Here is a 24,044-nt window from a genome sequence, read left to right on the forward strand (position 1 = left end):
TGTTCTGGCAGGGCTGGAACATCTTCTTCGCATATGGCAAGTTTACCCCATTGAGTTTTCTCACTCTGCTTCTGAGCAGAAGCAGCTGGAAGGTGCCATCATCTTCTCTAATTCCTGCTTCCAAACATTTTTTGTCTAACAACTTTGTACATGTCAAGCCAGACCCATCCTGTGCAGGAGTATATATTGACTTAAGTTTGTAAATCTGATAGCTACATAATATTGAGTAACCAATAGATTTTAAAAATACATACAAAAAGGTATATATCTCTGGTAATTTGATAAGAGAGATAAGGGGGAAAAAAAAGTCTTTCACCCTGATCAGTACCTGGTTGATCATACTTCATTTGCATTGTTTCTGAACATTTTCTTGTCATTTGTAGGCTGAACGTGTTCAATGTGTCACTTTATAAAAGTGCGGTTCATCCAGATTCCTTGCAGCAGTTTTTCAGACACACCCTGACCGAAGTTCTTACCTACAACCCGTTGTTCAAAGGTAGGAACAGGCAGGGAGAAGCGAGTGTCTCTGCGGTGTGTTAGTGTGTGTCACGAGCTCCAGCCTACTCAGGCCTGGCTTAATGGAGTCCAGCCTGAAGGACCCAGAGCAGCTGCCCGACTCCCCAGCTCTTTCCCTAGGGATATATAGACATTATAGACATGGTGCCAGATCAGACCAAAAGAAAAAAAAAAGAAAATTAATCTGGGCTTGAGAGGGCTGTAGTTCAGGAGAAAACTTGGAGTGGAAAATCAGTGCCTTCAAACAGAGCTTCTGCCAATGGCTTCTGAACAGATATTTGGAGTAAGCCTAACGGAGCAGGTCTGGGAGAGCTCTGGCCTCTGGGAGTAGTTTTGAACAAAAGGACAAACTGGGTGGGAGAGATGATGCTGCGGAGAGGGCTGGGGCTGACGCAGTCTGGCCCTGTGTGTTTGGGTTGAGGCCCAAGATGTGGCCTTGCTCTGCTCACTGGGTGTTTCTTTTGGTAGATTAAAGGCAGGAAGGCTTCTAATCCATGACTGGTAATTGCGAAGCTTGATGTTTTTAGGAAGAAATATGTTTGGGCTACAAAATCCCTGGTAAAACCACTCTGGGCTATGATCTAGAGCCATGTATGGGTTGTGTCGGAGAGCTGTGTCATTGTTGGCTTCCAGCTGGAAGAGATTATTGAAGAAAAAGTGATTCCTGGCTGGTTCTCTGTGCACACACCATGGTTGCCTGTAGATGTGTGAGCAGCCTTGAGGTGACAGTGCTGTAGGGAAATGGCACCGTCCTCATTGCCACAGTGCATGTCCCAAAGACAAAAGGGAGAGAAAGGATTTCAGCAATTTTTAATGTGTCTGGCTGTCAGAGCCAAAGGGAAATCTTGTGTGGTTGAGTTACATGGTTTGGGTGAGTTTAAAATTATTTCTGAAGAGTAAACTATTTTCTTTGTGTCTTCAGTGTCTGATGCTATCCATATGCAGAAGGAGTGGAGCTTTACAAGAACTTGTTCACTACTCACTACCTTGTATCACAAAGTACGTCTTCCCGGTTTTGCAGAGAGAGCTTTACTATGTTGGTGTTCTATTCATTGAAATATCTGAAATGAGGTTATTTAAAAATAGAATGTTCCAGTCACAGAATCTGAACCAGCTGCCAGGAATCCTGGCAATGTGAAGCACAAAGAAAAAGTATTACTTTTGTGCAAATGGGACTTTTGAAGAAAAGGAACTTTTGTGCAAAGCTCTTAATGAGGACAGAGATAATAATTGAAGATGTGAGTTTTTACTGTTAAGAATATGACATGACTTCTGAAAGAACTGGAATATTACTGTGTATTTTGGCCAATGCTGGTTCCAGGCCATAACGATGTCTGGCCCTGTAAAGCTGACACAGAGATGCACGCAGGATAGCTTTATAAAAAGCCATACAAGAGACATCTACGTGTTAATCTTGACAGTGTATTTCACTCTTACAGGTACCTGTATGTCATAGCTAAACCAAATTGCTCTCACTCTTGCAGCTGTTCGTGGCGTTCAGCGCGAAGGAGTCGATCTTGCAGCTGCAGCAAGTCCTGGAGACCCACGAGGTGAACTGGCAGCACGTCCTGTCCTGTGTGTCCACATTGGTCGTGTGCCAGGCCGAGGCTGAGCAGCTCTTCAGAGGTGAGGAGGTGCTGGTGGGCCTGCAAGCTTGCGTGCTTGTTGCTTCTCTGGTGCTGAAGAGGAAACCGTGCCAACTGGTGGAACAGCGCAGGCATTGAGAGTCACTATTTTGAGACTCACGCGTGGAAAAGAACAGCAGAAAATCTGCTTTTCTGTTCAGACATTCCATGTCAGCAGTGACATGATTCCAGGCCTTGTGCCTGGCGCTCCTCAAACTTAGTGTACAGCTAATAGGGTTGTTTGATAATTACCTTAATTATTAATTGGAGCAGTGATTACTGAAGCTTAGTTCTTCTGTCTCACCTTTGCTAGCAGATCTTGTTTGTTAGATTTTCTTACTAATTATCTCATTGCTGCATTTCCTGCAGTTCTTCCAGGCTGAAATCCTGGAATATTTGACTATTGAAAGTGCATGTAAAAAATACAAGTGAGTCCCAAAGGTTCCCCAAGCTGTTTACCATAGAAAATTACAGCACAGTTGTGAAGAGCAAAGTCTGAGGTGATTGTTTTATGTTTCTAGATCTATTGAGCCGCCTCCTGATGAAGGCCTTTGAGAATTATGATATGGAAAACATGATCACCGCATTCCTGATAGCTCGTCAGGCTGCTCTCGAGGGCCCTGCTGTGTTCATGCCTTACTCTGAATGGTTTAAGGTAAGGCTAAATGAGGCCTGACTGGTAATCTTTGTTTTAAGTAAGTGAGAAACCTGTGCACAAGGCATGTTCTGCTGCCCAGCAAAAGCCTGGTTTCAGACCAGATAGCCAAAAATTGGAGAGAGAGGGAGAAAAAAAGAGTAAAAAGTGATTATACTGATATTAGGACTGATTTAATATTTATTACAGCCTTTGTGTCTGCAAAGAATGTATTTATTTGGCTTTCTCTGGTCTTCCCTACTTTCATCTTTTAAGTCCCTCTTAACTTCTGTAGTTATTTGTCAGGAATGCAGACATGTAATTCCTGCTGTAATCATCATCTTGGATGTATTTCAGTATCTTGATAACCAACACTGTTGTTATTGCATAAGTTGTGGGTTGCTGCAGATGAAGCACTCCTGTTTCCTGGATGTTTGCATGCAGCTCTAATTGCTGTGTTTGACCTTACAGGTAATTACTCGTTAGCTTTTAGTTGTAAATATGAAGGTATTTTAGGTATGCAAATCTCCACATCATTTAAAGCTGTAAATTCCTTTGTACAATTTTCAAATCTAAGCTCAGCCTTTGCTGATAGAGTGTTTAGGCTGTATCAAAAGGTAAACTGGCTATGTTCTGTATACTCTCAGACTGGCTTATTTTCCTTTTAATGCCCAGATAAAGCTATGCAGAAACCTCGATGAATCTCAATTCTTTGGTGCATTTTGGTGTTGTATTGTTCAACTCCTCTGAGTGTTCTTATAGTAGCACATCAGAATGAACTTTGAGGATGACAGGGTGGGCTTTCTGGAAACTGGACCAAGATACTCAAAGAAAACTTCTCTAGAGACTTCCATAAACTTTCTCTGGAGACCATTCTCCAGCAAGATTCTCTTGGCAGAAAGCAGATATCCATAAGGGATGTCTGGGATTTGTGTGCCAGGTTACAACCCTGCTGGGACGGGGATTTTCTCCTCGCTCAAAGGCTGCGGTGTCGTTTCCCTGTTCCAGGCATCCTTTGGGAATGCTGGTGGTCACCAGGGGAGCAGTAAGAAAGCGCTGGTCTTCCTCTTCGAGTTCTTGTCAGAGCTGGTGCCCTTTGAGGCCGCGCTGTACCTGAAGGTGAGAAAATGCTCAGAGTTGGTTTTTTAAAGACTGATACAGAATTGCTCCAAAGTCAACTTATTTGTGCCTTTGACTAGGCTCAGCTTATTTTTATTGTTAATATAGTAATTGCATTAGTTCTGATACATTATTCAAAACACGTTCTTCCTGAAAGAAGGAAGAATAAGATTCTTTTATTTACTGGACAAGAAGGAGGATTCCTTTCATGGAGTTAAATTTGAGCATTTTGGTGATTTTTTTATTTGTTGTTGGGAAAAATTGCACATTGGTTGCCATGAAAATGGCTTATTTTAAAACAAGCAATCACGTCTTTGGGGAATATTTGAGGTAGATGACTGTAAACACTAACCAGAATTTTACACTAATTTCCTGTAAAAATGGCAAATCTTGTTGTGAATTGCATGTTTCAGGTCCATATAATGTACCCCCCTTTTGTGCCAACTAAACATCGGTCTATTCTCTTGGAGTACATCACTCTGGCTAAAACCAGGCTGGCCGACCTCAAGGTTAGTGAGAATTGTCTCTTTTCAAAGAGTCCTTTCTGGATCCGTCAAAATACGAGCTGTGTCGTGACCGTGTGTGTCTCCATTAATCCCACAGGTCGCTATAGAGGACATGGGGCTCTATGAAGACTTGTCTTCCACAGATGAAACAGTGCAGGTACTGCTGGGCTGTTTAACCGTTTTCTTATCAGTCATGCCCCTTTTCCTCTGGCAAAGAGCTCAGGTTATCGACCTTTCTGCCATTCCTGCCAGGTTTGAACCAAATCTTCTCCAACTTTAAGACACAGCAGTTGTAAGAATGGAAACATTCCCTGGATTTCTTGAAAGCCAGACCTGTGTAGAGGGCACACAGGTGGTGACAAGTATTCCCAGAGGTGGACTTGCAGACGAACTCGGCAATTAGCCAACCAGCTACTGGCCAAGCAGCACCTGCGTTAGCCCGCAGCTGGGGCTGTGTTAGCTCTGCACATTGAACAGCTTATGACAATGGTGACACATCCTCTGTGGATTTGCCCCCAATGATTTGAGCACATGGGAAAGCAGTTTATATGTATATCTTAATTATTTTCAGTACAACATGTCGTCTATTTGGTGTTGTACTCAAAGCAGTCACATTTGCAGCAGATTTGGGGAGGGAATTTGCAGTCTGCAGGTTCACTCTGGTCCATGATAAGTTTTGGATAACAACAGTAATTGCTAAGGAAGCATTTGGCTTTATTGTTTCTTCCTATTCTACATTTTGATCATCAGTATGGCAGATTAGGGGGCTGCACTTAGTCAGTCAAGTGGAATACATGAAATACAGGCTGGTTAAACATACTGCAATGAAATTTAGTCCTGTGATGAACTGAAAGTCATAAGTGATGGTTTTGTTTCATTGCCAAGTCTGATCTGTTGAGAAACTGGCCCAGGTTCTTGCAGTTTTAAGATGTCTCTTGGCTCAAACAAGAGAATCCTGGGGCAGCTGTTCCTCTGCCTGGAGTGTAGCAGCACAGACTGGAACTGAAGATTATGGATCTTAATTCCAAGTGCATGAAGTAAAATAAAATAACAATAAAGCAAATTCAGAACAGCAAAGATACTGTCCCCGTGGGGGACAACTGAATAAAGAACATGACATTCAGCAGGACTATCTGCTGCAGGAGGTGTGTACAGAACTATGCGGACCTTTGGGCTGAGCCAGAATAGCTGTTATTTATATATATTTGTAACAGCTGATAGTTCAAGCCCGCGTTCTCCATCCTGCAGTTTTATTCTGCATATCAGGTAGTTCTTGTTACTCAATTGCATTTGTTCAGTCACTTCCCTTCGCAACACAGACAACCGTTATTATACTAACCCTGAAAGAAAAAGCAGGGAAAATTATCGTCATCCTTGATTTCTCACATCTTCCTCTCGTTGTTACTCATATGATCAAGCCTCAGGGCCAGGCGCTTCGGGATGTTGAAAAGGCCCTTCAGATATTTGAAAACACCAGGAAGATCCCAACATCCGTGATCGAAGCCAGGTACTGTGTGCTTCTCAACTCTTCTTGGTTTTAGCTATAATAATAGTCATAAATCCAAGTACAAATCAAAACAACAAAAAAGGAAAAATGGAGGATGTGAGCAAAGGAAGTTTTGCGAAGTTCTTCCCATGTCATCTACTTCCTCAGTAGCCATCGAAGAGAAGTTGTTTGTGCAGAGTAAAAAGCCATATGCACACCTGCAAGAGAAGTTCACAATTGTTAGAATAAATAAAAAGCAAAATTAAAGAAATGAATAACTATTGGCTAATCTGGGCTAGATTTGTCTGTGGTTATTCATGTTACCATGAATATTTCTTATTTGCAGGAGCCACATTAATTCTTGAGGTAATGAAATGGCACTTTGCAGCTTTGGTCTTGTTAATATTTTGCTATATTTATTTTCTGTCTCAGTATTTTCAGGCGACCATATTATACTTCCTGGTTTCTTCCTGCTTTGCTCAGGCCACGTGTGGTTAGTATTTGGTTTTGGATTTTGTTTTTGATCCTCCCATTTAGCTGTGTGTTTGTAGCCTGGTAATTTGCACCTAACCTGCCTGTTTTTCTGTTACAGCTCCCTAGAACCCCAGATGCACGCATGGCTTTTATAGATTCTTTAAAGAGGTATTGAGACTTCCCACTGTTATTTTCTGTGGTTTTGGACTTTCTCTTCAGAACATCTGACTTCACGTCGGATTATCTGAGGTTTTAACACCTCGTTTATGAAACACTGAGCGTGAAAAGCTCCTCTCTTTGGGAGAGAGTGTGGGAAAAGGCAAGATGAAAATTAAATGTGCGTTAGTGCTTAATGAACTGATCTTAAGGGATACCAAGATAACGTCCCAGGAGAACACAGCACCTCTTGGAACTCAAGCTTGTCCTGTACACATGTTTAAAAGTGCTTTTCTGCATTGCAGAAACAGCTTTATTTTAAATCCATTAATTCCTCTGTAACCTATAATGAAGAAAAAAATTTTGGCAACGCTGCCTACAGATGAGGCGTTTGGTTCTGGCCTGTCATTCTAGTCTGACGCTAAGAAAGGCTGGATCATTTTTTTTTAAATTAAAGTTGTAAGAGAAGCAGCTGAATTCTAGGGGAGCCTCATTTAATACATTTTTAGTATTAAGCACCTGCCCAGCAAGCGTTGGAGGTCAAACTTTGATGTCGTTTTAGATGTGTGAATGCTGCATGTCACATAACTCACACTCTTATGTGATCTTAGCCACGTACTTTATATGAAATAGGTATTAATACACGCCTATAATATTTATATAGCATTGACTTTGTGTTGTGTGTTACACATGCATAATACTTGCGATGAAAATCTTGGCTGTAAATTTCTGACCCTCATGCCAGATGACAATTAAAAAAATGCTTCAGATGCTCTGTATGCTTTGGAGCCTCTCTAATTACATTTTGAAGTGTAGCTGTTGCTTATGCTTATATTTAATAAAGTTGAAGTTTGAATGTGGTTGTGGTATAACAAATATCTTTTTTTATTATTACAGAGCTGATAAAATACCCTCAAACTTGTACTCCACGTACATGCAAGCCTGTCATGCCATGAAGGAGAAAATGTTACAAGGTAAAAAAATACATTTACTTATGGATCAGCTTGAAGACAAGTTAATATTTCCATTGATGCCCTTCTTACTTGAAAGTTTTCGAAAAGTTACAGCCAATTAGTTCTTTAATCTGTATGTAAATATGCATATGTTCTTTAAGTCTTGTTGAGGTATCAAATAGTTACTCTTGTAATGACTTTCTCTGCCTGTCCTGCTGGGGTGGGATTTCTGCAGAGCTCTGTGCTGAGGCTGCAAGTGCTGTCTGCGCTGGCTGATTTAAAGCCAGCTCAGAAACATCCACATGAATCAGCATTTGCAGCTCGAGCGGTCCTGGCTGGCCCGTGACCCCACTGTGCCGACCGCTCGTGCCACGGCACTGCTGCTGTCCCAACTCACCATTTTAAGCCTGGATTAATGGGTGGTGACAGGAGGGGCTAGCAGGAGGGGCTGGGAGCAGAGCAGAGCAAAGGGACCGCAGTGCACAGTTCACCTGCCTTGGGGTGGAAGGGACCCCTCAGTTTCAGGTCCTGTCACTGCAGCCATGTTACTGGTGCAGTGTGTATCGGTGTGATGGGTATTTAATGAGCTCTCCTATCTTTTGCAGCAAGTGGGTGTTTCAAATGCATCTTAAAATGGGCAGCATCCTCCCCACAGTTTTACATGAAATGAGAAGGTCAGGCTGGGGAGCAGAGATTGTTCCCAGCATCTGGGGGAGATCGTGTACTCTCTGTGGGGAGGAATCTGGAACTGGCTCCTGCTCGGGGCATTTTGGGTGTTTGAAGCTTTCTGGAGATGCTGTAGCTCGAGAGGCGTGACAAAGCAGTCCTGGGAACCGCAGATGTGCAGCAGGCTGCCTGCCAAGGTTGTCCTGGCAACCGGCAGTGATGAAGGATCCCCTGAGGTTGCTGGGATCTGCAGGATCCCAATGGGCAGCCAGAGCTCTGTGAGAGTCCTTGAATTACCAGGGACCTCTGCTGGTACAGCCTGAGCCATGTCCCCTGCATCCTGACTGGTCTGGTCTGCATTCTGATCCCGTCCCCCACATTCTGATCCTGTCCCCCGCATCCTTAATCCATCCCCTGCAACCTAATCCATCCCTGCGGCTCTTGCACAGAGACTAGATTTAGGACAGGACTGAGAATGAGCCAGCTCTAAGCCTGCCCTATTCCTTAGTGCTCACTCTTGATGACTCAGCAGTTTCCTAACACCTTGTTGTTTTACAACATGTTTATACCAAATATTAATTTGAACCTTATTTACTTCTCTTGTTCATGGTGGAGTTATTTCTGGCTCATGTACGAGAGGCTGTTCCTGTCTAACCGAGCGTACGGGTGGTGGTTGGTGTTTGGGGCTGTGCGCTGGCAGCTTGTTGCTGCTGGCACTCTCTTTCTAGTGGTAAAAGAAATTTCCTTTTATTTCTTTTTTTAAACAAAACCAGAATAGAGTAACACGTAACATCTGGAGATGTTGTGTGGCGTTGGGCGTGAGGAGGAGCTGATGATGTAGTATTGACGCTGTAATGTCTGTCTCTGTATTTTGAGACCGGTTCCAGTCTCCTGGGGACAGCAGATGTTTCTGTGAGGGGCAGAGAGCTAAAGCAAGAGGAAGGCAGCTCTGAAAGGAGAACTCCTTTGTCTCCTCTTTAAAAACTGAATTCCTTTCTGCAGCTAGGCACAAACTCATACATGATTAATCAAATAGCACATTTTGAATGTAAAAACAAAGCTACGTATGTGGCAGATTGACAATTTGGGGATGTTATAGTTCATAGAAGAGTAAACACTGCTTTTACAGAAGGTGTCAGCAGTGATAGCCGAGAGCATTTTATGAACTGATGTAGTGCACAAAGGTGAGGAGAACGTGTCGCATTTCTCTCTTACTTGTCTAGATGAATCGAAAGCAGAGACCAGCCCCTGCAAAGAGCCTGTTGAGCAGCTGGAGGCTGAGCTGGCTGAACTAAGGATGCTGACTGTGGACCAGGCTAAATATGAAGGTATGCAGGAAGGCAGGTTGTAGCTGCCCCTAATTGACTGTTACAAAAGCTACGTTAATAGAATGTGGCTAATGCAAAGCCACTGGTACCTGAAGATGTAGTACTTTCAGATTTGTGTAATACTTCCAGCTATGAGCGTATAAACATTTTAATGTCTGACACATTTCCCATGCTTGAGTTTGGAAGTTCAGGTCTGTGTCTTTGTGACAATCGACCACACACATCTTTGCCCCCCGTTGAAGGCTGTTTCCTTTCTGGTGTGAAAACCTGTTCTTTGTGTGAGTTGGGAATAGTGCTAGAGAAAAAAATAAAGCTGTCTTCTAAAATGAAGACGACAATCACTGTGTTCCAGATAAAATGTTTTGCTCATTAAAGCTTTTTATAACATACTTCGGGCTCTGATCAATTAGCGTATATATTTCACTTGTTCTTCCTGCTGTGTGGAGTTGTGAATCTGTCACGCATTCTGCCCCGGTTCTCCCGTTACCTTCTCGCAGATGTGTCAGCACAGGTTGCAGTGATTTCTGACAGACTCGCGAGTGTCTTGGGTCACAGCGGTGATGAAAATGAAGCTGCTACTTTGAATTCTCCCATCCAAGTTGACGTTTCCTCCCCCAGGTTGGAACGCGGCCATCAGGATGTGAGTACCAGCTGGGGCTGGGCAGGGGAAAATGCATCCGGATAGGACATGTGAAAGGTTGCTTTGTCTGTGGAGAACAGGAAAAACATTCTCCTTTTGTCTACCTTGTGCCCTGCACAGACTATTCAGATGTTTTAACCTCCTGGAAGTTGTTGGGTGTCTGATGGCGAGATCTTGAGATACCTTCTATGGAACGATCTGGTGATGAGCGAGGCTTTCTACACCAGCCTTGTCTAGATACTTCTGTGGTGGGATCATTCCTGGGCTGTTACAGTCTTAACTTTCCATCTCTTCTTAGTGCAGTACAAAACTAGATCCAGGCATCCAGCCCCACAAGTAGGAATTAGCAGTGTGTCTCTTATTCCAGGTTGTTGATCTTCTGCTGACATCATTCTGCCAAACCCTAATAGCTGCTTCCTATTTTAATCCCCCAAACAGGTAAGATGCAAGTAACACTGTAGGGAAATATCTTGTTAATATGCTAAAACTCCAGCACTTGTCTAGAGGTGAGGAGGGACTTGTTCGTACCCACTGTGCCAGGCTAGCACTCACAGACTGCTCTAGTCTGAGTTTCTGTAATCTAAGAACCAATGCACTTTGATGTAAATGTGTAAAAAAACATTTCTGCTCTGTCATTACTGACCCCTTCAGAAAAAGGTGGCATTTGGCTCTGCTTTCTGCTTTGTGACAACCTATAAAACCTTTCCAGAAATACCATGTGCTCAGGTTGCCGTTTTCAGCTCAGTGGTGGGGAATGAAGCAAATTCTTTTTATCTGGGAATCGCTGGCTCTTATAGCAATCTCCTTCATGATGTAACAGAGGTTGTGAACCTCATGGTCAACATTTCAGTGTAAAATTGCTTTGTTGGAAAAAAACAATGTACTGACGCGCTGCCCATGATTGCAGCGGCTGAGGGAGGTGGCTGCCTCTCTGGGGTACAGCGCGCTTTGGCAACCAGTGCGTCTTTCCTTCCACTTTACACTGTTTTGCCCTGGAGCTGATGAATCTGTATTGAAAACCTGTGCTGGACATTGTTCATAAACCCAACTCCCCATCTGATCTCCTCTGAGGATGTTTTCTTCTGTCACCTGGGTGGGAAAGTCCCTCTGTCCTTCCCTTCCTCTATTTTGCAACAGGACCTGGTTATATAAATTCCTTTTTGCTCTTGCATTTTTTTAATCCCATTTATTGCTCTGACTCTGTTTACCTTGTGCTCTCTGTCTGAAAAAAGCAGTTGGTGCCCCAGTCAGCTTCCTCCTCTCCCTGTTGTCACCTCTTTGACAATATATGAATATTATCAAGTATTTGAGGCAAGACACTGGTGGAGTTCATGTCTTTGTAGGGGTCCTCTGCTCAGATCCTCCAAAAATGGCATTTCCTCTGAGCCTGTAAATGGAATGATAATTGCCCTATATTTACAGACAGGCTCATGTTCACTGTGTTTAAGTATTTTTAAATACCCCTTCCTGTACTGGGGATACAAAGCAGCAGTGAAGCAAGCATGTGGTTTTTCCCCTCTGCAGGCAGGGACCATGTCTCTCCTTGTTGGTGAAGATGATGTGTGGACACAGGAATCTCTTACCTGCCCTTCTGGGCAGACTCTGCCAGCTTATTTATCACCAGGTTAGTTTTCCAACCACGAATTGTATGGTTATAGTGTGCTAAAGACTGTCCTAGCTCCACTTCCTGAGCCATGGGGCACATACTTGTCTGGATTGCGCTGCCGAGGGGCTTCCCTAGCTCTCAGGCTTCCAAAAAAAAATCTAATTTCAGACAAGTGGTGTGAGCTTGCACTCAAGAACGTGAGCTGTACGTGTTTCTATCCTAGAGAACTGCTAGGGTAGTAGGTTAATGCATTCGGAGATACATTATAACAGAAAAGCAAGTTTATGAACATAGCAAAGAGAAGATAGTCAAATGCTTAATTTCCAAGCTTCCACATTGGATATTTCAGTTGTACACCTCTTTTAAAAATAAAAGTAAGACTCCCAAATTTGGAGTGCAGCAGTGCATGGTTTTCCTTTAGAGAACTGTTGGTTTTATTTCCTTTACCCCATGATATTGCAAGCGTGAATTAAAAGGCTGATAGGTTAGCAGTCATGGAAGCTAAAAAGCCTCGAGAGTCTCAGATTCTGATGGGCTGAATATACAAGTAGTTGCTTCGTGTCACTGCGTTACAGAAACAACCATGTTTTGCTGCAGGTTGGCCGAAGGCAGCTGCACAATTTTAAAGAATGGAGAACATGTTTGATGTAACCGATGTCTCTCATCTGCTAAATTGATATCACTGCACTAATTAGTCAATGGAAAGGTGCAACGTTCTGCTACTTGATTAACCCTGAGGTTTTTCTGAGAAAGGTTGTTTTATTACAAATGAAATGTCTCTCTTCGGTTCTTTACTTCTGTTGGCTTGCAGGGTCCTTCCCTGGATGATGCTCACATTTTAGGACTAGCAGCTTTTGTGATCCACTTAAGTGAATCCAGAGCTTTAATTCCTGAAGTGGAAGCCAGTTTTGGGACTTCCCAGCCCATTCCTGGAAAGCTTCTTTCTGTTTCCGAGTACTGGAACTCCTTGCTAGTGTGCAGGACGGAAGAGTCGTTTGCCTTCTGCCTGAGGTCAGATCATGCACCCACCATGTCCTCTTTGGTTTTGACTCTGGACTTTCATCAGTGGGAAAATATATGATTGAGCCAACCAGATAATGGAATTCTTTCTTTTTCTCTATCAGGTTTTGCACTGCAGCAGCATCTTATCTCATGTGCAAGTTTTCATCCTGTTCTCATGAAGATTTGTGTGCCTTGTTTCCTCCTGACCTTGTTAAAAAGGTAAAAATAAAAAAGTTTTGCTATTACTTACAAGAAAGATCAGTCTCTGTTCAATCTCCCACTGCAGACCCCTGTGCAACTACCACTTGTACAAAGAAAGTGATATAAAAATGCATCTTTGCACCCTCCCATCTTACCATGTTGTGTATTTGCTTGTTTGGCAGTTTCACACAATCAGAGGTTGCACTGGGCTTTTTCTTGGGGTGGAAATGTGCAGAAGTTGGTTTTGTGCCTTTGTTTTAGCTGCAGTACCTCGTGCCACGGCTGAGCTTGGAAGCTCGGGGAATCCTGTGCGAGGAGCCTAAAATGGACCCCGTCTGGAGTTCCCTGTCACAGCCCTCGCTGAACTACAGGAGAGCCAGCCTATGTTTATGGAAGCAAGCACGCTTTCAGGAGCTCTTGAAGGAAGAAGCATTCAAGGTATAAATCTTATCTATGACTCAAGTTCATGCCGTAATTCTTATTTTTCAGATCTGCTCTCTGCAGTTTCCTTATTGGTGATAAAAAGCTTCTTGTAAAAAATTTAATGTGTGGAATGTTGGTCTGACAGTTGGAAGATGTGTGCGCTAGGTTATGTGCTCAATGTTATTTGTAGATTTTTTTATGGTGATAAGGTAGAAATAGAAAACTAGAGGTTTATCTTGTCAAGCTTGTGTCCTATTCATTGCAAAAGCAGAAAGCTTGACAAGATATACCATACCAGTAAGAAAATGCTCCAGAACTGTAGAGAAAAGGCCTGTCTGTAACCTTGGCTTCCTCCTGTGTACTGTCTGTGAAGCGATAGCAAGTCATGTAACTCAAAATGCTTGCTGGCTCTTTTTGGAGCTTCATCTAAATGTCAGCATTTGCCTCAACCACCGGTGTATCTGGGGTTGTTTGGCTTCGTCTCACTGTGAAGCAGGTTAACGTCTCAGCTATTCTCTTTATACCAGCCTTGCAATGTATCTGACTTGTCAGGATTTCTTTTTTTAACCTAGTTCATATAAAACCAGTTTGTCTTTGTGCAGAGGAGTTTGTCGTGTTACTAGAATGACTCCTTGTGCTTGGCTAGCTTGATGTACAAGGCTAAAACATGTTCGCATTATAACCTTTCTTTGATGCTTATCCCAGTCTGTCTGACTATGGTGCTTTGTTCATTTTAGCATTTATTTCTAATAATGTGTTCATTCTGGTATCTGGACTTTAAGAAGATGAGCATGTTTGGAAATGTCAAAGGGGTGGGGGTGTGTGTGAGATGCTTTATCGGCTCACTGTTAGTAAATTTTTGAATGACAGTGGGATTTAATTAAGGTTTCTTGCAAGGGAACCAGTCCAGGAATGTCCTTGGGTTGATGTCTCCTGTTTCATATCTCGGCATCTGCATGGGATTGTGTCTGGGCGGGGGTGAAGGTGGTTTTTATGGTGGGAAGAAGGTGGCTGTTCTGCACAAACTACTTGCTGTGCTCGTCTGCCCTCTTACCCAAAACTGCTGCTTTTCCCAGTTGTCTTTCAGAGAGTGGTTGCTGCTGGAGCTGGAAATGTACCCTGAAAGGGATATTCTGTCTGCTTCGGAAAGGTGGGTGCAGAGAGGCTCTGTGGAAAAGGGAATTGTTCAAGAGTCTTTCCCACTCAAACTAGGAAAAAGCACTGAGGATCAGGAACTTAACAACTGAAGTAAATAAACAAGCTGCTGCAGGACACAAATGCTTATCGACTATTAGTTTGCCTGGAGTGCAACCAATGCTAGAGTGATGTGTGTGTTTTAACACAAGGAGTTTCACAAGACAGCCTCTGCCCTGTGTGCGCAGTCCTTCCAAATAACTTTTCACATAAGTAACAGGCGGCTGGTGGGTGGCTCTTTTGTGTCTGTCATCCTACTCCATTAGATGTGTGAACTTCCTTTTATTATGCATGAAGGGATGGGCACCATTAAAAGGCCATGATAGGCTTCCTATCTTCTCCTTTTCGCTCTCGCAGACAGGATTTCCATCATTGGGCCATCTATCAACAGTATCTTCCAGCACCTTCTGTTTCTGGTGGCTGTGATGGAGACCTGGAGAAGGCCTGTGGTGTTATTATCAACACTGTCCTGGATTCCTTACAAAGGTATTCTGTACCAGGATGTGCATTTCTGCAGAAGCAATGGTTCTAATGACCTTGCAAGCCAGGAGCCAAGAGCTTATGCCTTACATGGGGCTGTGATTTCTGGAGTGGAAGCGGTCCATTTCTGGCAGGGAAAGCCAGGAAGTAGCTCTGTGTGACTCATCAGTCTCTGCATAAGAATCTTGCTCTAGGTGACAGAGGTCTGGGGTTGAAGTTACAGATAGTCCCTAGTCTGTCTGTCTAAGTTTAATTTGTATTCAGGTTTATTTGGCCAGACAAGCACCAGTGCCCCTGAAAAAGTGGCTTAAGCTGGAAAATAAGGAGGGAGGGTTAGAGGAGAATTGCTGTCCCACCTACAGCTTATTTAAGGAACATTAATGTCAGAGCTTTGTGTTCACCTGAAGCCATTTGACTCTCTTTGAATTGTGTTCCTGGGATGACAGGGTGAATTACCTGTCTCTTGATTTCAGGTTGGACCTGGGTGGCTGTGGCACATCGAAGATGTCGGTCAGGCCTGATGTTCTCTGCAGGCTGCAGGTGATTCCAGACTTTGATCCGTATCTGTACATTCAATCCTTCAATTTGACCAGATAAAGTATTTCTTAATACCTGAGTGTATGTGAGGCTGACATTTGGTTCTCAGATGTGAGCAGTGGCATGGAGACAGAGAGGGATATTTTTCTTATTAATCTTTGTCTTACTTGAGAGAAACAATCAGGGTTTGAATGCAAACTTGCATGTAGCCCTGACGAAACTTGTTTCCCTCCTGACCCCCTCCCTGTGTAGGAGATGGTGCTGGAGCTGGGGTGTACGCCAAAGTCACTTTCTGGCTGCTCGGATCTTCGGAGACACTTCTTGTTTGAGATTCTCCAGGAAAGGCTGAAAGACAGAAAACACGGCTCAGCTTTGGGCGAGCAGTTATGGAGGCGGCAGGAGCTGCTGCTGCACAGGAGGTAAACGCAGATCGGGATGGCCGGGAACACCTTGAGCAGAACTGCTGCTCAAAGCAGTTACCACGCGTACTTGTGCTGTGGAGTGACCTCTCTGATTCCACAGCAAGTGAAAAATGACACTACATGTTAGTAACAGTTGTGCCAGGGACATTTATTCCTGGGTACTCATGTGAATTAGCTGCACTCCAGTTTGCCATCCTGGGCTATGAGTCCCCCAGCCAGTAGCCTGGATTTGAAAGACCACACATCTTCATTGACTTTCCTTACAGCCAGCAACACTCCTAATGCCACCACTTGCAATAAACATGGTTAAATTGCTCTACTTGCTGCTGTAATCTAGGTGCGTGTTTCCATTTTTGAGCCATTGACATTATCTATGAGAATGGCATGTATACCTATTCTGTGATCTCATTGAAATGCAGGTTCTTTTCTGGGCATTTGGAAAAATTCCTTGTGCAGTTTCTGTCTCAGTGTTTGAGATCTCTCACGTTTGACGTACTCTGAAACTCCCCTGAATGCCAAAGGCATGAGCACTGAGACCGTGGAGTCTGATTCTCTTCTTTCCAGTAACCTCAATTTTGTTTTTATTCTTCCTTGCCTAAGGATTCTGGTGGGGCTCCCTGCGTCCACCCTGATCGTGACTTGTCGAAAAGGAAAGAAAACAATGCTGGACTGCGAAGACTTTTTTCATTTTGTAAACTCGGAGCTGGTATGTGTCGTTAGCCAAATGACAGTTTCTTGTTGGTAAATGCTCTAGGAAAGAACTTTAACTTGGGTTAGGACAGGAGTTAAAATGCAGCCAAACTTGAAACAAACTTGTCTTAGAGCGTAGGGAGGTTCAGCTCATTATGGTTGAGACTTTCCAGCTCTGCGGAGGTGCCCTCGGCACTGTCTGCTGCAGGATGACTTTTGGGCTCATCCATTTGGAATTGTGGTGGTATCTTACGCTGTTGAGAGAGAATCCTTGGGAAATGGTGTATGCAGATCCAGGCAGAGCCAGCCAGCACATCGGTGGCACGGTCCAGGGGGAAAAATCACCATTGGGTGATCACAGAGCAGCCTGGCCGTGGCTTGACCAGTTCTTGAGAGGTTTTCCAGCAGTGTTGTTTCCGACAATGTATGTCTCTGGTGCGTGCACACGTGCAGCAGCCTTGGGGACGTTCTCCCGTGTGGATGCATTGTCCTTCTGTGCCATCTGCTCTTTGTTCATAGCAGGTTAGAGGGGAACTCACAGTGTTCCTGTGGAGGCTGAGGAGCAAGGGCCTGAGCTCTTCTCCAATTCCTCTGTCATGCCAGGGTGTTAATTTAATTTACTGTGTGTGGAGTGAGATCCTGCTCATCCTCCTGTGTTACATACACAAGAGAAACATTCAGAAGCATCCGTTCAGCTTCCTGGGGGCAGATCAGTCGACTTGCATGTCCCTAGAGCGCTGGTTTGTATTCCAACGGCCTTTTCAAGGCTCCTGCACTGTCATTAGGCACAGCCAGAAACCTTCATTCATTCCAAGACTGTTAATCAAAATGCTGCTACCACCCACCAGTGATACGCTGGGCCCTCGGGTTTGCTTCCTAGTGCTGAGACTGCAAAGCTCTACCTGGTGCTTCACATGGAAACGAAGTTTCTGTGTTCTGAGCTGATAATTCAGGATCTCACAGGCAGCTTTTGTGCTGTGCGAGTCCTGCTGTGCCAGACACCCAAAATGTTTTAAGAAAATCATAATTCAAAAGGGAAGGAATGATTTTGTGTTTTCCTCCTTCTCTTCTCGCAGAAGAATGTCTGTTCCAGGGGTTATGCGCTCTCCTACGACATCACCGCCCACTTCTTCAGGGTAAAGCTGCTTTTGTCACTGCTCTGTTGTCTGTCCTGGCCAGAGTAGACGTTTCTTTACCAGGATACCTGACTAGATGCTGTTCTTAGCAATGAGATATGCTATTTGTACCCTTGTTTTGAGAGTTGTTGTTGGTGAAAATTCCAAAAAGAGCAGCAATCCAGGAAAGTGAAGGAGCAGGAGGAAGGTAATGGCAGAGGTTAATTGTAATACAGTATATACAGGTGAGGAAGCAGAAGCACACAGTTCTTTTGCTGGGCCATGCTGACCCCTACAGTTACCTCTGATTAGTTTACAGGCGGCTTGGGGAGGTATTAATACTTCAAAGCGCATGTGTGTGTAGTCATCTGGTAATTTATCCTCTAATTTATCCTCTTGCAGGGCCTGCTGAACGCCAGTGTGGGCTGTGAGGAACCAGCAGAAGGGGTCAACAATGTTCTCGCAGCGTGTCAAACCAAGTGTCCTGTTTTGCTCTTCTCCGCAGTGGTAACTGTTCATATTCCATTTTAAGAGTGCTACATGAAAATTCAGCATCAGTTCAGAGCATTCATTTTCAACTTCACTTAATGTAAGCTGTGAAGTGTGGGGGTTGTAATTCTTAACACCTTTGGATAACTGCAGAGTTTTAGTACCCCTGGTGCTGCTAATACCGGCGCTGGGATGGAACCTGCCTTGGTTTTGGAGTATTGCTGCAGAAGTGGGACAGGGGCTGTTCGAGAGTGAGAAGCAGGGAGACTTGACTAGGTTTTGGATTCACTTTGGAGGGACTGGTTGTTATGTGCCAAACAACTAGGAAGTCCATAAAGCACAGATGTTTTTCTCTCTCGTGTGTGTAACTGCTCATGCACTGTTTTACACGGGGATACGCGTTTTTGTTGCATGTGGTAAGTGCGTACATCACCTTTTGCCAAACAGTTCTTTTGTGATGACTGGTCCTGCTAGAGGAGTTTCAGGGTGCCGTGGTATGAACACGGTCACAAATGACCCTCTCTGCATTTCCAGGATGTGAAACTCCTCACGTTTCTTATGTGTCCATGTACAATTTGGACTTTTTCATTATGGAGGGGGGGAAAAAAAACCTGCTTGCCAAGTACCTGTCTGAGGTAGCATGCACACAACTCCGAAGTTCACCACCATTAATGCTGCTGGTTTCTGCTTCTCTTCCCAGCTTTGGTGGCCCAGGCTGGAGCCGGTGCTTTGCTCACAGTGGAGGAGGCTCTACCAGGCTCCGCTTGCAGAAGGACTGGAGCAGCTGAGGGCAGGGCAGTCCACGGCTGCCTGGTGTGTGTGAGGAATGCGCGGGGCCGCGGGCAGGACAATTCACTTTCTGTGGGTTCAGTGCCCAGCACAGCCGTTCTGCAGGGCAGGCGGGGGTTCTGCAGGCTGAATGGAATGCTGATGGGGACCGAGGCGTGTAGGACAGCTCTGCACAGATCCCTTTGTAGAGTTTAAACTCAAAATGGGTCATTATAATTATTTAGTCTGGCCTTGCATATGATATGGGTCAGAGTGTTCCACCAGAAGGAAAGAGAATCTTTTCAGAGGACACTGAAGGCAGAGTCGTTATGGGACAGACACTGGAAATCCCTCTAGCACAGTGTTGAGTCATTCTCTGGAGCTGCCGCACCCTTTGCTCCCTGGGCTGGCTGAATCTCTGGTTTCCTGGAGCTGCTGACTGCTCCTCTACTGCACGCTGCTGTTCAGCCTGCGCCTGTTCTCCAAAACCTGGGAACTTAGCGTAAGAATCTCCTTGCAGGCTATAGAAATGTAATAATGACATCAGGTGTCATAGTGTATACACTTAACTACCTGTCCGATGGCTGACAAAAGACATTTGGGAATGCTGCTGTCTTCTAGACTTTCATTTTTTATCCTGTCTCCCATGTAGCATCCAACTGCAGGAAAGAAAAAAGGAGATAATTTTTTTTTGTCCCAATCACAGACTTATACCTGTTGCCCAAGCCCCTGATTTCCTCCTCATTCACAGCTGTGATTTATTTTATTTTATTTTATTGATATGCTGATTTTTGTTTCCTAGCTTCCTTTCCTCAGGAGCAGTTTTCCAACCGTCCAGCCCTCCCTGGACATCGGCCGCCTTCCTCCACTGCACGGTTCAGCAGCAGTTGCTGTGTGGACGAGAGAGAGACGTGCTGAGGAGGCTGGGGACTGACGCAGAGCAGGCAAGGCGACACATTTCACATGTCTGCTCTTCCCTATGCTTGAAGACTAGAACGTCTTTAACTGAGAAATTATTGTCCTGAGACACAGCCATATCCTTGGTAAACCTGTTTGTGAAATCTTGTAGGTGGCTAATCGATAAACTGTAAATTACATGGAGCTAAATACTTATCCTAGAGGCAAAGTTGTTCCAAACTTGAACTTTTAACTCAGATACTGGCTCCTCTGTGAAGTCAGGGAGGACAATTAAACAGCTGCTTTAAAAACTGAAGCTGCAGAGAGCGCTGTGGAGGTTAAGAGCCCAGTCCAGGCGTGCCAGGATCACCTCTCCCTCTGATCAATCCCTGTGGATTTTAGCTCAGGGAGCTTAGCTGGGAGGTAAAGGAGACAAAAAAAATTTGTGAGACAGAAGTGGAGGCATTTTCAGGGGGAAGATGTGCTGAGAATCCCAGGACCAGACCTCCTGAGGGTTTTCCCAAATCTGTTCTGGGAAATTCATGCCCACTTGACCATGCTTGGTGCCCTCGTGCACAGGAACTCTCTGAGTGCTCTGCTGAGGAGGGAGCTGAGCTGCTGCCCCCAGCTCTGTCAGTGGATCTTCCAGGGGACAGCTGGGACCAGAGCTCGGTGCCCCCTGTGCTGAGACACTCGCAGGTACATGGTGTTTAAGTGGAACCTGTGCCTGACTATTCATGCCTCAGTTTTATCACTCTAGGCAGCAGTTACGGTAGCAGCTCCTCTCGCTATTTACACTGGTCTGGAGCCAAAAGCTGTGAGTCAGAAACTGATGTCACTGAGTTGATACGAGCATGTGGTACATGCAGTAAAACAGCACCTTTCACCTCAGAAATCCTCCTTGAGACAGGAGGGATGAGAGAGGGATCAGAAAAGCAGTAACAAACGTATGTCAGGGCAGGCTGTGGACAGAGAATTGAGGGTGGAATTTCCCCTTAGAAGCGATGAATGATGCCAGGCTGCAGTCTGTCTGCTTCAAACACGCTGCCTTCCCCTGGGAGGAACAGCAGCACTTGTGGTTCATCCAGGTCCGTCCTGGGAATGCACAAGTTCTGAGCCACCATGGATACAACTAACAGTGATCTCTTTGCCTTGTAGCTGCTTATTTCTCTGCTGTTCTTCTCACTCATGGATCTCATCTCGGCAAAAATAGCACCAAAGGTGAGTTCAGCCCTGAGAGAATTCTTGTGACACTAAATATGTCTGATCCGCTTGGTTTGCTGCCTGAAAATGCTTCATAGTGGCACTGTGAAGGCTGGTGGCTTGTTCTGCCAGAAGGAAGGGATCAGCAACCCCAGACAGAGCCTGCTGAAAGCCTGTCTGTTCCTATCAGATTAAACCTGGATTTTGCTCTAATGGACATATCTCCCCTTTCACTACGGCAGCTTTTATTTCTCTTCCTGAATGACTTACTATTTTCAGTTTCTTGTTCAGGCTTTACACCTCCCAGGTAGCGCAGGAACCTCATATCTCAGCTTTTGTGTTGCATTTCACATTTGTTAATGAGGTTTTTCCTCAGGCTGGAAACGTACGTGGTATTTCACAGGAGAAGGGCAGCCCAGCAAGGAGGAACACTGGTTTCCAAATGATTTAACATTATTAAATGAAGGAGCAAAGATGACAAGGTTCTTCCAACAGCTGTTGGCCCCAAGCACCCTCCTGCCTTGGAATGATTTTTGCTGTTTTCTCGGCTTGGAAGTGCAGCTGCTTGTGTAGTCACCTAACAGATTGGGTTGGGGAACAGATTTAAGTTAAAAATCATCATTTGGCCTCATTGTCTGTCTTTGGGGGAGTCTGGAGGAAGAGATAAACATCTTGAGCAAACAGATCTGGGAGCTTCTTCCAAGTAAAATGAGTAATGTGAAAAAAAAAAAACAGCCCCAAGAGATGCTGTTGATAGTTGGGTTCAAGGGCCTCAAGAGTTGCACCAGGGGAGGTTGAGGTTGGATCTTGGGAACAATTTCTTCCCCAAAGGGCTGTGGGGCATTGGAACAGGCTGCCCAGGGCAATGGTGGAGTCACCATCCCTGGAGGGATTGAACAGATGGAGATGAGGTTCTCAGGGACATGGGGCAGTGCCAGGGGTGGGTTATGGTTGGACTCGATGATCTTAAACATCTTTTCCAATCAAAATTATTCTGATTCTCAGCTGAGCCCTGGTCTGGCTGGGGGATGAAGGCACCACCTGACTCCAGTGCCTGACTGCCCGGGGAATCCAGGCTGCTGGGCGAGGGGAAGACTTGGGCTGCATTCAGAACGGTCCTTTAACAGAGCACTTCATGTGCACAGTCTCGTGGGGCTGATGTAACTAAAGCCTAAGACAAACATGATGTGTCCTTTCTGACACCCAGGAGGGAGTGGATTTTCAGCAGTCTCGGGAATGGTCACTGGAGATCTTGCAGTGCCTGGAGGAGAGGGGGACATCCTGGCCGCTGCTCTTCCCTTCGGCAGAGAATGGTGAGTGTGTCCCATCCCCGAGGGGTGCAGACACTTGATTAGGCGCTGGGCTGGCATGACCCAGTGCTTTAACACATGTACCTGTGCAAAGGAACCGATGGGCCTTTGTAAGAGCGTGAAAAACGCTGCTTTGGGTAAAAGCTGAGAGCACCCGGCTGCCACTCTGCAGTGTGGTGACCGAGCTGATGACTGGGGACAACTGACACTCAGTTTTGTCCCCTCTAGTAGAGAAATCCCCTGGGGGGACATCTGGCTTCTGGTGAGGTCCCCATACCCCAGCACTGGTGTTAATTGTGGGCTGGAAGGAAACTGCAGCTGCTGTACCGGTCTGCAGGGTGGCCTGAGGAACCACCGGGGATCTTAATGCTTTTCTCTGTCGCAGACCCTGGAAAATATCGTGTCTTGCACAGCGCAGCCTCGGACCGTCACATCCAGCTCTTGCCTCTCGCCTTCTACAGGTACAGGTGGTCCTTCTGGGGAGAGAGGTGTCACAAGGGAGGACGTGGTGGGTGGTTTGTGGGGTAACTGTTCTGCTGGGCTGTGAGCCGAGCCCTTCCCTTGGCTGTGCAGGAGGGATCACAGCAGGAACGTTGTTTAAGGAGCCTCAGTTCTTTTGCTGGAAGTTTCCTTTCAGCTTCATGCTCAAACAGGGGTGTCCCTGGCTGCCCTTCCACTCCTGGCACTGGGGTGACCCCACACACAATGGGATTTGTAACACGGACAGCGGCACAAGCAGCTGCTGCACTGGGCTCCTGTCTTCCCGTGCGGAGCCGCTGATCAGACATGGTGCGTCACCTCCAGCCTCACCCCTGCCTTCCGCCCTGAGCTGCTCACCCGAGAGCCGACCTTCCTCCTCGTGGCACTCGATCTGTATGTCCAGCTGCTCCGGCTCTTTGTGGAAGGGAAGGACTTGCTGCAGTCTGATCAAGTGGGGGAGATCCCGGACCTCACAGAGTGTGTGAGTAAAGCTCCATCTCCTTTTATTTTTTTCCTCTCTTGTAACTCTGAATCCTGTTCGTCATCCCTTCCCCTTGCAGCATCCCTCTTGTTCCCACCTTCCTGTAGAAGCAGATGCAGTGGCTGTTTGCACCTTGGGGCTGACAGAAGCTGCCGCTGCTGCTGTCCTGCTGCTGCCCGAAATCTGGGCTGTCTGGCCGCTGTCTGTCCTGTGCGGGACCTCGGGGTGACTGCGGTCACAGCTCAAGTGATCGTGTGACTTGTGAACAGCCCTTGGGTGCAGTGTGGTGGTTCCCGTGTCACCTTTGGTGGCAGGGACTGAGAGTCCACAGTGACATTGTGCTTGGCCTCGATTGCCCATGTCTCTTCTCTGTGTTCTTCAGGGGGATCCGGTGGAGCTGATCGCCACAGCCCGGCGGTTCCTGCTTGGCGCCATCCCGCGATGCCCTGCCCGAAGCTTTGGGAACACCCGATCGGTACGTTGAATTTTTTCCTCCTCTCTCAGTGTGTGATTGCTGCTCCTGCTTTTCCTGGGCACGGATCCTGTGTGGGTGCTGCCTGCTGAGCCCCCGACACACAGCATTTCCATGACATATGTGGGAGCAGGGCTGCAGGCTCTGGCTTTCTCAGCAACGTTGAACACA

The 24,044-nt window shown here is 45.6% G+C and overlaps 1 protein-coding gene across 4 annotated transcripts in view; it reads left to right on the top strand.

The window, feature by feature from the left end:
- The window catches only part of FANCA (FA complementation group A), a 34,309-nt gene that overhangs the window by 9,758 nt on the left and 507 nt on the right, over positions 1-24,044 (top strand). For all 4 annotated transcript variants that reach the window (XM_071814531.1, XM_071814532.1, XM_065848018.2 and 1 more), the window contains exons 11-42: positions 384-496; positions 1,439-1,515; positions 2,001-2,142; positions 2,663-2,796; positions 3,784-3,894; positions 4,308-4,403; positions 4,498-4,557; positions 5,819-5,907; positions 6,319-6,379; positions 6,479-6,528; positions 7,414-7,490; positions 9,359-9,463; positions 9,961-10,103; positions 10,471-10,541; positions 11,628-11,727; positions 12,521-12,720; positions 12,834-12,930; positions 13,174-13,350; positions 14,412-14,485; positions 14,887-15,015; positions 15,483-15,549; positions 15,799-15,965; positions 16,569-16,674; positions 17,735-17,794; positions 18,176-18,280; positions 18,963-19,075; positions 19,833-19,974; positions 21,086-21,148; positions 22,338-22,443; positions 22,826-22,901; positions 23,245-23,401; positions 23,784-23,876. In XM_071814531.1, coding sequence (XP_071670632.1) covers positions 384-496; positions 1,439-1,515; positions 2,001-2,142; positions 2,663-2,796; positions 3,784-3,894; positions 4,308-4,403; positions 4,498-4,557; positions 5,819-5,907; positions 6,319-6,379; positions 6,479-6,528; positions 7,414-7,490; positions 9,359-9,463; positions 9,961-10,103; positions 10,471-10,541; positions 11,628-11,727; positions 12,521-12,720; positions 12,834-12,930; positions 13,174-13,350; positions 14,412-14,485; positions 14,887-15,015; positions 15,483-15,549; positions 15,799-15,965; positions 16,569-16,674; positions 17,735-17,794; positions 18,176-18,280; positions 18,963-19,075; positions 19,833-19,974; positions 21,086-21,148; positions 22,338-22,443; positions 22,826-22,901; positions 23,245-23,401; positions 23,784-23,876 — 3,361 coding nt within the window. The remainder of the gene's footprint in view (positions 1-383; positions 497-1,438; positions 1,516-2,000; positions 2,143-2,662; positions 2,797-3,783; positions 3,895-4,307; positions 4,404-4,497; positions 4,558-5,818; positions 5,908-6,318; positions 6,380-6,478; positions 6,529-7,413; positions 7,491-9,358; positions 9,464-9,960; positions 10,104-10,470; positions 10,542-11,627; positions 11,728-12,520; positions 12,721-12,833; positions 12,931-13,173; positions 13,351-14,411; positions 14,486-14,886; positions 15,016-15,482; positions 15,550-15,798; positions 15,966-16,568; positions 16,675-17,734; positions 17,795-18,175; positions 18,281-18,962; positions 19,076-19,832; positions 19,975-21,085; positions 21,149-22,337; positions 22,444-22,825; positions 22,902-23,244; positions 23,402-23,783; positions 23,877-24,044) is intronic.

Source organism: Patagioenas fasciata, chromosome 13 (genome assembly GCF_037038585.1).
Source record: "Patagioenas fasciata isolate bPatFas1 chromosome 13, bPatFas1.hap1, whole genome shotgun sequence".
NCBI classification, from domain to species: Eukaryota; Metazoa; Chordata; class Aves; order Columbiformes; family Columbidae; genus Patagioenas; species Patagioenas fasciata.